We start from the raw sequence: 12065 nt of genomic DNA on the forward strand, positions 1-12065 counted from the left end.
AGATTATTTTGCTTATTAGCTACACAGCTGTATAATAAAGCAAATGGTGACTGGCTTCTAAACACAATTATGACAGTTTTTTGGGGGAAAGAGCGGAGGAGCAGCCCCACAGCAAACAGCAGCGGGGAGCGGAGTTTCTTTTTTTTTTACGTGCGTGCGAGCGAATCGTTTGTAGAGAATATTTTATTAATTAACTACACAGATGTATAATAAAGCAAATGGTGACTGGTTTCTAAACACAATTATGACAGGTTTTTTTGGGAAAGAGCGGAGGAGCAGCCCCGCAGCCAACAGCAGCGAGTAGCGGAGTTTCTTTTTTTTACGTGCGCACGCTCCACCCTTTTCCACCGCGAAAACAGCCGGAACTACCGCAAACTTTGGTCTACGTACTACTCGCCGAAAAAACCGTCTATGTGTAACCTGGGCTTACGGCCGAGTTTACACGGCAGGATAATTAGGCCGATATCAGACCCGATTTTCTCCTTCCGACAATCTTAAGGACGCCCAGACAATCGTGATGACGTTAAAGTTAATCTTATCAGATATTCCTGCCGTGTGTGGTGTGTTAAGAGCGCTCTGATCTGCTCGGAACGACGTCAGGAGCGCTCCGATCACAAATCGGGGATATTCAACATGTTGGATTTTTTTGGCCCAATATCGCAGTGTGTGTTGTGTCCTCCAACCAAAACGAGCACGCAGCCTGCTGAATGTGACATGCAGCCAATCAGAAAGTGGGGTGACGGACATACGAAGTGGAAAATAAAATCAAAACAGCTGTTCTGACTTACCAGAAAGTCCAGTGGTCGCATTGTCTCCACTCCTTTAAAGAACACCCTTTCTTTTTCTTTGTATCTTTTTTTTTCCCCTCTGTTTTAAATAGTCCACAAAGTACCTCCGTTTGTTTACTCTGAAGTCACGTTTAATCTCAAGAGATTTTGCGAGATTTCCTGTCTGAGCTGTAAATGTTCGTGCGTGAAATCTGTTCGTGTGTAGTGGTGGTGTCCTTACCGTGTGGCTGAACATCTCACACACACACCGTACGACCAAACTTGTTAGATCCATGATTTTTTTTTATCTTCACGTGTGTGGTGTCTCAGGTTTTGGAAACCTAAAGATAATTTTAAAATCCTGTCGTGTGAACCAGGCTTAAGGCACATCTGTGAAATAATCATGCTGTCTAATCAGCATCTTGATATAAGACACCTGTGAGATGGAATGGATTACCTCGGCAAAGGAGATGTGCTGTCTAACTCAGATTTAGACAGATTTGTGAACAATATTTGAGAGAAATAGGTCTTGTGTATACAGAAAATGTTTGGGATCTTTTTAGTTCAGCTCATGAAAAATGGGAGCAAAAACAAAAATGCTGCATTTACATTTTTTGTTCTATGTACATTCTGAACTTCATTAACTATCAGTTTCGCCATCAAGCTCACCTTTGTTTTGCCTGTCCAGCTCCTCCTTCTCCTTTTTAGCCTGGATGGCCATCAACCGCCTGTTTTTCACTGAACTAATCATGTCCTCTGGCTCAGCTTCCCCCTTTAATTCCTTTTTGACCTCCTTATTAAGCCCCTCTTTCTTCTTCTCTGCTTTGGCAGTGGCTCCCTCTTCTTTAACTAAAGGAAACAAGAACATGGGGAAAAAAAACAAACAAAAAAAAAAAACAATACTTTACAAAGCTACACAATTTCACTTACTTCCTTAAAATGACTGACTATTGTTACTATGAAATAAAGTGTGTGTCAGAAATTGGTTTATCATCAAGCGTTCTTAAAAACAAATTTTAATTAAATTTGTTAGAGGGTTTGCCATAGCCTGTTTATAAACTGGACAAAGCCTGTGCAACGTCACCCATAGAAGAGACCCAGAACAGCAACAACAATATGAAGTCCCTATCTGCGTATCGCCATGTTAGCAGCAGCAGTGCTCGTTCATGTGAAAAAAGAAGCCCCAACACACCCCTCTCTTCAAGTCCGAACCAGCTTGTTCTAATATTTATTTCATTCATTTAAAAGAAAGAAAAAAAAAACAAAAAAAAAAAACAAAAAAAAAAAAGAAAAGCAGAAATAATGTATAATGTATATGAAATAAGAGGCAGGTGTTTATTAAATCATTTTTGGGGGGGCTGCACAGTGAGTGTTCCATTTCATTTGGTGTGGACATTAAAAGTTATGAGCAACTTATTTTCCTCAGTAATCACGCATTAAAGGACTTAATGGATCAGGCGACCCATAGCTACTAAAAGTACTATGCCATTAGCATGCAACATTAAACCCAACCCGTTTCCTTCTGGGTGAATATTGCAGTAGGGAGGTTTTACATCAGGGGTGGGCAATAGCGTGTCATGAAATGCCAAGTCCATACAAGTTTTCCTTGCTACCAATCACCTCAGCAGATGATTTTATTGATCAGGTGTTCAAAGCCTCATTTTCACCGAGCAGTCCAGCACACTATTTTATGCGTTTTCACATCCAGATTTAGTAACGGGTGCCAAAATAGCCGACTCATACCATACCACTTTTTCATCACCCTTCGGCTGGGGCCCAAAAATTATGAACCGGTAACAAAAGGGAGACAGGTAACGCGCTGCTGTGCATCGATTGGCTCAGCAGCTAATGAAAGCTGTAGTCCTCATGTGAACAGTTCAGACTGCTTCAAATATTAAAACCATTCACACAGAGTAAATATGAAGTTTTAAACTTACTAGTGATATAATTTCAGTCAGACTCACCATGACAACCTGATAAAAATGTAGCCACATAAAGTGTCCGGTATTTTGGAAGACTATGTCCTTGCCGTAGCTGAAGAAACGCAGCATTTTTTAAAGAAGTCCATCTGTGTTTGTTTGCTCTAGATTTGTTTCTCGCCCTAAACCCAAGGATGCTGGTACTTTATTCTACAACAACAAAATTAACTTATTACCTGAGGCCAAGCTATGGCCATCAGGTATTGTGAAGACTTATTAACGGCTTGCAGACAATTCCGTTTGCATAAATTTTCATTAATAGTTTGCAGATTATTCACATTTTGCAGTAGTTTTGGGGGTCAACAGCATGCAGTCCAGATATGCTTCAAATCTAAGAGTCACTTCTTGATAAAAAGAAAAAAAAAAAAAATTGCATTTTGCAGTATCAACTGCCTATCTGCCCCCCATAAGTTTCATTCGGATTGACAACTTTAGGAAGCTGTTCAACCATCAACAGCAACACAAACACATACTGTGATGTGTATACTGGGGAAAAATGAATTGAAAGACACTAGAAAGTTCTACCACTTCTGTTGAAAAAAGTGAAATGTGTTAAACTACTGCCGTCAACTTCTTTTCCTGAGTTTGCTCTACAATAAAAACATTTTAATGTCAAACAGCAACAGCTACATGTTAAAAGAACAGGAAAGACTTTTACTGTGAAATGTATACCATTATTTGACATTTTAGCAGTTTTTGAGTTGAGCAAATTTTGGTTATGATCTGAATCTGTTAACTTCCACCCATCCATCCATTTTCTTCCGCTTTATCCGGAGTCGGGTCGCGGGGGCAGCTCAAGCAAAGCCGCCCAGACCTCCCGATCCACACACACACCTCTTCCAGCTACTTCGGGGGAACCCCAAGGCGTTCCCAAGCCACCCGAGAGATGTAGTCCCTAATTTCCTTGAATCTTTATCTTAAATTTCTTCAAAATTCAAATGGTTCTTCTTTCATCTCCCTCAAATATTCTCACTCCAATCTGCCACACAGACCTGAAGCAATAAATGAATCGACTGCCATTCTGGAGAAAACAATGGACGTCTAGTTTCAAATATACATTTTAAAACCATGGTGACTTGAGTACCATATAATCATTGCATCCACTCCAGAGATATTACAAGAACATATTGCAGGGTTAAAACATGTCTGATTCAACATTACATTATTACAGCATGTAATATTCTATTAATTTGCTTTATTACCTTTATCCTCCATTTCCTTACGCTGTTTCTTCTCAGCCCTCTTGCGATCATTGACCTCCTTGAGCATCGCTAACCGCTCCTTCCACAGCTCAGCTGACCGTTGGTGCATTGCATCAACATGGTCTTCAACTGAGTACGTCATAAGGATGCGGTGGCAAAGCGCAACCAACAGGTTGACCTTCTCCTGGGGGCTGAGTTCAAACACCTCAACTGTCTCAAGTTTTTCCAAGAACTCACTGGACACTACATCATCGAAACTCCCCATAGAATCAGAATCCTCTGAACTTTGAGTACTCTCTTCACCATGAGCGTCACATGGACGCAAGCACAATCGTGCCAACTCTGATGCTGAATGCATGGTAAGTGGAATCTCAGATAAGGGCATGTCAAGCTCACGGTAGCCTTCTGCCAGCTCATCCTGTAACAGCGTCTGGAGCAACACCACCAATACACGGTTCAAGTAGAGGAACCCAGTCCCTTCTCCAGCCAATGCTTCCATCAGAGCTACTGCTGTAATGGGATATTGGTCATCTGGCATCAGGAGACCCGCATAACAGTTAAGGAAGTCCACCACCATAGCAACATCACCAAAAAGAGTGTTGGGCAACCCCTCAGGCATGTCAACAAGTTTGAATGCTGGCAGAGATTTTCCACCTTGGATGTCCTGATCCTCATATCTGCGCGATTGTTCACGGCGAACCAACATCTCCTTCTCGCGTCTCTCTTTGGCCTTCTCTCGCAGTTTTTCTTTGAGTTCTTCACGCTTTTTCTTCATCTCTTCCTGCTTCTCCTCTTCACTCATGGCTGCCCATCGCTTTTTTTGCTCCATAAGTTCCCACCGTTTCTGCACCAGCTCCTTGAGCTCCTCTGGCAGTCGGCCCCGATCATCTGGAGACAAGGCCTTAGCAGCCTTGGAGATCATGCATGAAAGGGAGCTTTTTTTGTCCTCTTTGCCCTTATTCTTCTTATAATAACATAGGAGGTGGAGAGCCACAGGGTGCAACGGCTTTCCAAGTTTAGGTGTGGCCATTATAGTACTGCGGGCTCTCTTCCTTGGGCTTCCAGCACAAGTGCTCTTTGCCAGATGCAGCAGAGTCATCTGCTTCATCTTTGGTGTCTTACTGACAAGTTTGTCATCTTTCTTAGAGGCTTTTAGGACATTGCTCTTTCCAGACTTCTTCCCTTCCTTCTTATCTGATTTTTTGCCAGATTTTGAAGTGGAGGGAAATGAGTTTCTGGTTTCTCCCTTTAAAGCACTGCCCACATTCTTTACATTGAGTGAGGAACCATTCATTTTTATCTTCTGAAATAAAGACAACATGACATCATGAGATTTACAGTGAACATCTCAATCTTCAGTCAAGCATTATAATGTAAATATGTATGCATTAGCTAACCTGCACATGGACCCAGATGTTGGGAGTAATGGGCACAGTGACAGCACTGTTATTCCTTTTCATTTGTTCTCCTGTGTCATTTTCAGAATCCTCACCCACTGAGTCAAGTGGCTTAGGCCTCTTGAAAAGTTTAGCCTCATGAGATGACACCCTTTTACGTTTGGTGGAAGGATTTTCAGCTAAAAACTTGACAAACAAATTATAAGTGAATAACGGAGAGAAGGGGCTTCCTCTCCCAATCTTTCAAATCAAGTTACAGGAAGGAAAATACAATTACTTTTTGTGGATCAAGGAGGAAGTCACTGAATTTGCTGGGCAGGTTAAACTTTTTCACCATCTCATCTTCAACCACCCAGGGGGCGCTCTCTCCCATTCCCAGCCTCAGCGCGTAGTGTCTAATGAAGTAGCGCACGATTTCCTTGGTTGGAGGCCGCTCAGTTCTGTAAAGACTATCTGCTGGGACATCACTGATTACCTAAAAAAGAAAGTTTGAGAGCACCAACATCAGTTCAACAAAAATGCAAACTCCGCAAATACTTCACACTAGCGATGCACAATTTTATGGGGAAAATATCAGTACTGGCCGATAAAAGCTTTAAAAACTGTTTGCAGATATGAAAATTTGTGCAAATAAACTATCCTATGTTTCACATTCAAACTACAACTACATACTCCCTTAAAGGCTAAGTGTGACATTAGCGGCTTATAGTTTAAGACATAAACTGTCGTGATTAACGGGGTAGCAGAAATACATTATCGAGCAGGGAGATATGGCAAACAAAATCAAAATTTAGCTGCCCCCCATTTAGAGATTTCAACATTAAACAATATAAAATTTGATAATGTAGCCAGTTTGAAGAGTATAATGACTGAAGCCTATAGAAACATCTATAGAAGCATTTTAACTTCAGCATACTTTGTGTGTATATATACACGAGGTCTGTTAGAAAAGTATCCGATCATTTATTTTTTGCAAAAACCATATGGATTTGAATCACGTGTGATTGCATCAGCCAAGCTTGAACCTTCGTGCGCATGCATGAGTTTTTTCACACCTGTCGGTTGTGTCATTCGCCTGTGAGCAGGCTTTGTGTGAGCAGTGGTCCAACCCTCTCGTCGGATTTTTATTGCGAATAAATGTCTGAACGATTTGGAGCTTTGCTGCATCAAATTTTTACAGAAACTGTGAGATCTCCAGGTGGACACCATTCGGAAACTTCATATGGCTTTCAGTGATGATTTTATGGGGATTACACAGATTAAGGAGTGCTCCAGCCAGTTTAAAGACGCAACCGACAGGCGTGAAAAAACTCACACGCGCACGAAGGTTCAAGCTTGGCTGATGCAATCACACGTGATTCAAATCCATATGGTTTTAGCAAAAAATTAAAAAAAAAGGTTGGATACTTTTCTAATAGACCTCGTACGAGGTCTGTCCATAGAGTATAGGACCTTTTTATTTTTTCAAAAACTATATGGATTTCATTCATATGTTTTTACGTCAAACATGCTTGAACCCTCGTTCGCATGCGTGAGTTTTTCCACGCCTGTCGGTGACGTCATTCGCCTGTGAGCACTCCTTGTTGGAGGAGTCGTCCAGCCCCTCGTCGGAATTCCTTTCTGAGAAGTTGCTGAGAGACTGGCGCTTTGTTTGATCAAAATTTTTTCTAAACCTGTGAGACACATCGAAGTGGACACGGTTCGAAAAATTAAGCTGGTTTTCGGTGAAAATTTTAACGGCTGATGAGATTTTGAGGTGATACTGTCGCTTTAAGGACTTCCCACGGAGTAAGACGTCGTGCAGCGCTCCCAGGCGCCATCATCAGCCTGTTTCAAGCTGAAAACCTCCACATTTCAGGCTCTATTGATCCAGGACGTCGTGAGAGAACAGAAAAGTTTCAGAAGAAGTCGGTTTCAGCATTTTATCCGAATATTCCACTGTTAAAGGAGATTTTTTTAATGAAAGACGTGCGGGCGGATTGCAGCGTCAGCTCGCAGCCGCCACGACACTCTGCCACAGGAAAAAACACCTCCGTTGGAAGCCTCAAGGACAAGTTGGAACATGTCCAGCTGTTAAACAATTTCTCATAAACTCACTCCACTGAAAACCAGCTTAATTTTCCGAACCGTGTACACTTCGATGTGTCTCACAGGTTTAGAAAAAATTTGATCAAACAAAGCGCCAGTCTCTCAGCAACTTCTCAGACAAAGGAATTCCGATGAGGGGCTGGACGACTCCTCCCACAAGGAGTGCTCACAGGTGAATGACGTCACCGACAGGTGTGGAAAAACTCACGCATGCGCACGAGGGTTCAAGCATGTCTGACGTAAAAACATATGAATGAAATCCATATAGTTTTTGAAAAAAATAAAAAGGACCTATACTTGATGGACAGACCTCGTATATTTCATTTTAAAGAACATTTAACTGTGCATAAAGTATGTCTGCATTGACGACAACAGCTTACCTTGCAACTTATTAAAAAAAGTTTATATGTGCATCGCTGCTTTTTAGGTAACCAAACCAGTTCATAATGGATGTCATTCCTTTTCAGATGTCAATTTGATCAAGCTTATTATCATCAGTATGCTGTAAACAGCCTAGAGGCATTTGCAGTATTTGCTGGGATGTCTCTAGCTGAAGGACAACCACTGGCAAATGAAGAGTTTGACAAATTTCTGTTGCGGTTTTTCGTTGGACTGAGGAAAGCAGATGGCAATCTGTACACGAAGAAGTCAGTGCGCGGGGTCAGATAAGGACTCCACTGTTAAGACTGTTCAACAACAATCTCTTTTTGCAAGTTGACTGAAAACAATTTTGGACTGGACTGCTATTTAAAGTTCACATTCGACTGTTTGGAACCTCTTGACCTCAAAGGATCAGTGACGCACACCAAAATCTAAGGCCCTTCTCACTTGTTTATAAATGATCAAATAAGCTGATCGTCTGCCCATTTGATTTTTGGTCTATCCCTATTTGATACACTATCGATTTTCCAAGCTTTTCCACCTACAAACAATGGAGAGGTCTAATTTTTAATCATAGGTACACTTCAACTGTGAGAGACAGAATCTACAAAAAAATAATAATAATTCAGAAGATCATATTGTATGGTTTTTAAATAATTTGCATTTTACTGCATGAAATAAGCATTTGATCACCTACCAACCAGCAAAGATTTTGGCTCTCACAGACCTGTTTTTTCTTAAGAAGCGCTCCTATTCTGCACGCTTTACCTATATTAATTGTACCTGTTTGAACTTGTTACCTGTATAAAAGACATCTGTCCACACACAATCACACGCCAACCTATGCACCATAACAAAGACCAAAGAGCCGTCTAAGGACACCAGGGACAAAATTGAAGCCCTACACAAGACTGGGATGGGCTCCAGGACAACAGACAAGCAGCTTAGTGAGAAGGCAACAACTGTTGGCACAATTATTAGAAAAAAGAAGAAACAAGATGACTGTCAGTCTTTCCCAGTTTTGGGCTCCATGCAAGGTCTTGCCTCGTGGGGTAAGGATGATTCTGAGAAAGCCCAGAACTACACGGGAGGACCTGGTCAATGACCTGAAGAGAGCTGGGACCACAATCGCAAAGATTACATTAGTAACACACTACGCCGTCATGGTTTAAAATCCTACAGGGCAGCAAGGTCCCCCTACTCAAGCCAGCACATGTACAAACCCATTTGAAGTTTGCCAGTGACCATCTGGATGATCCAAAGGAGGCAAGGGAGAAGGTCATGTGGTCAGATGAGAACAAAATAGAGCTTTTTGGTATCATCTCCACTCAGTGTGTTTGGAGGATGAGAACAACCCCAAGAACACCATCCCAACCATGAAGCATTGGGGTGGAAACATAATTTCTGGGGTGCTTTTTGTGCAAAGTATTGAAGTTGTTCCTCTTTCAAACTGCAACATATTGAAGGGAGAAACAAGGATAAAAATGGGCAAAAAAAAAAAAAAAAAAAAAAGAAAATCAGAGGGGTCGCCGTAGGCCCCAGCCGGGTCCAGGGGCAGTGCTCCTGGTGGGGGCCCACAGTTTTGAAGTTTAAAAGCATTTTGGGGCCACTAGAGACCCAATTTCATGAATTTTCATTTCATACTTTTGTATGTTGGGGTATGTGAAACCTGACTGCAATAACAGAATCTGTCCATGTAGACCTTCAGCGATACCTGCTTAGAGCCATAGCATATCAGCTTAGGACTCCGGCAAGGACGGTCGCATTCCTCCCCTCTCCTCTTTTCTGTTCTCCATCTCGGCTCTGACCTTCAAAGTCCCATCTTCACCAGACTGTGAATTCTTCAAATTAAGATTTGGATTAACCATGGAATTGATCAACTGGTCTCTCAGAGCTATTGACACCATTTTTTTTTTTCAATAAGGAAATCAGGGCTGGGGGACCCTGAATGCCCTGATGGAACCTACCCAGTGGGCTATGCTCTCGACGCCTGAGAGAGATGGAGTGTGGCATGCTTGGCTCCACACTCTGTGGAAGACATTGAGAATTTATTTCTATTTGCTTTTATGGTGGGAGGTTTGGTGCTGATTGGTTTATGTGCTGCCCTGACCTACAGAAACATTAGCAAGACGGCTGCTAACATCTCGTCCCCTCATCTGTCCGTCATGATTAATGAGTTGGGCAATGCCGTGTAATCTCAGACTGCGTGAACTCTTGAACTGAAGCGCAAAATGAATACCACCTTGGAGCATATTGCTGCATTGCAAAGGAATGTGCTGCTGAGGACTGGAGAATATTCTTCAAAATTTGAACTCTAGATGGTCAGAGATGCAGTAAATGGAATTCTGTATCTCTCTGCCTAACATCAACATGGCAGCCTTATCGGCTCATGAAGGTCAAATGCCCTGCTCTTCCCCCCAGAAGAATCTGCGGCCCTTGGTGAAGGAATTCAGCTCCCCCTTCTCATCTATCCCCCCAAGCCAGCTGTTGCCTAGCAACGTCAGACTTTACACCCACACGGGACAGAAACTTAACTCATCTGCACCAATGCATGTCTCCCTCCCTCCATCCTTATTACTCCCCTCCTTGTCTCTCCACTCCCCTCACCCTGGCTTCCTGTCACATCGAAGGCAGCGCAGTTTTTACTGCTGCTGCAGCCTTCACCCACTTTGAATCCAATTCAGATGACGGACTGTTTCAAGTTTAGTGCACATAAACAATGTCAAATGTGTATGTTGTCTTTAATTCTGATGTGTGCCATTATTACAGTAAACTAGTAATAATTGCGGACTAATTGCTGTATTTTGTCTGAGGTAATTGGAGTGTAAACGTAATTTCATTGTTGCACTCGTGTAATAATGACAATAAATCTCATCTCTTATGTACTTACTATAAAGACCATAGCATTGGACAGATATCACTGAACTTGTCAAAACTATTCTTTAAGTGTCTTTCCTTAACCTGCAATGAGCTTTGAAATATACTGAAACTTCATTCAAGTATGTGTACACCATTTAAAGAGATTAAAACCTATCAAAACAAACTGTGGTATAAAAGTGATTTTATTAATATTTACATGTAAAGCGTATGCTTACAAATTATTGCCCCATAATAAATTCTGAAATCACACCATGTGAGTTTGTACCCAAACTACTTATGTGAGTCAGCAGGAAAACACCATAGGCACATACAGCATACTAACATTAAAAAAGCACACATCCTGTGCACCGGCTATACCACAGTCTATGAAATTAACCAAAATAAAAATAAAATGGATGCAGCCGTATTTCAGCATGCAGGCAAGATATGTTTTCTCATTTTTGAATGGTTTAAAGAAAGACACTTGACTCATGAGAGAACTTAGTACTCCTATAACAGATTAATTTGATGACATGTTTCTTTGTCTTGCAGTGTTCTTCCAAGGTTTTGTTGATTAAATCTGAACATAGTGTGCACAGAGTTTTACCGGGGAGCTCAACCCTGCGGACGAATTCAGAGTCTTGTGTAGACGCCCTGTCCGCCACAGAGCTTCGTCAGGGACCTTGACAAAGAGGCTCTGCCGGTCCGACCCGCTCGGTCTCGTCAGTGGCGGGGATGATTTCTGTTATTGTGCTGTGGTTTCGCCGCGGCAGTTCAAGTCGCTGTTGAACGTCTCAGCTGACTTGGATGTTTTTCTCTGCAGCGCTCAGGAATCTGGCCTCATCAGAATAAAGGTTGAGCGTCTTTATTCTCTATCAAAAACAAAAATTCGTCTTTCGTTGTCGCCTTTTTGAAACTTGGTCAAATCAGGATTCAATGCAAGAATAGCTGACTTTAGAAAAAAAATTTTCGTTAAAAGGAATTGGAGTTTGAAGAAGAAAAAGGTTTTAATTTGAAAATTGGAAAAGGAAGTTAAACGCGCCGGCGCGTTTAACTTGACAAAGGTTGCAAAAGTTACATGTTGGAAAAATAAAGTAATTCTTGTCGGTACGCCAAACAAGAATAAGTCTAAGTAGCACCTGGCCTTTAGACAAAGTCAAATCTTTTTCTACTGACGGCTAGGCGCATCTTTAGACTCAAGGAAAAGTGGAGAGAGAAGAGTGAAGAGTGTAAGAGTAAGAGCGAATTCCCGGGCGCGAGCTCTTTTAAAGGTTTAATAAGCTCCACCCCAAGAATTCTGGGTAAGTTTCTGGAGTTTCCTTTGTCTAGTATATATATATATATATATATATATATATATATATATATATATATATAAGCGTGGTTCCAACA

General features: G+C 41.6%; 1 protein-coding gene across 4 annotated transcripts in view; it reads right to left on the bottom strand.

Moving 5' to 3' along the window:
• The window catches only part of baz1b (bromodomain adjacent to zinc finger domain, 1B), an 81667-nt gene that overhangs the window by 32567 nt on the left and 37035 nt on the right, over positions 1-12065 (bottom strand). For all 4 annotated transcript variants that reach the window (XM_034168170.1, XM_034168167.1, XM_034168166.1 and 1 more), the window contains exons 6-9: positions 5623-5820; positions 5346-5531; positions 3949-5251; positions 1437-1616 (exon numbers count right to left, since the gene is read on the bottom strand). In XM_034168170.1, the coding sequence (XP_034024061.1) occupies positions 1437-1616; positions 3949-5251; positions 5346-5531; positions 5623-5820 (1867 nt within the window). The remainder of the gene's footprint in view (positions 1-1436; positions 1617-3948; positions 5252-5345; positions 5532-5622; positions 5821-12065) is intronic.

The sequence above is a fragment of the Thalassophryne amazonica genome, chromosome 4 (assembly GCF_902500255.1).
Source record: "Thalassophryne amazonica chromosome 4, fThaAma1.1, whole genome shotgun sequence".
Taxonomy (NCBI): Eukaryota; Metazoa; Chordata; class Actinopteri; order Batrachoidiformes; family Batrachoididae; genus Thalassophryne; species Thalassophryne amazonica.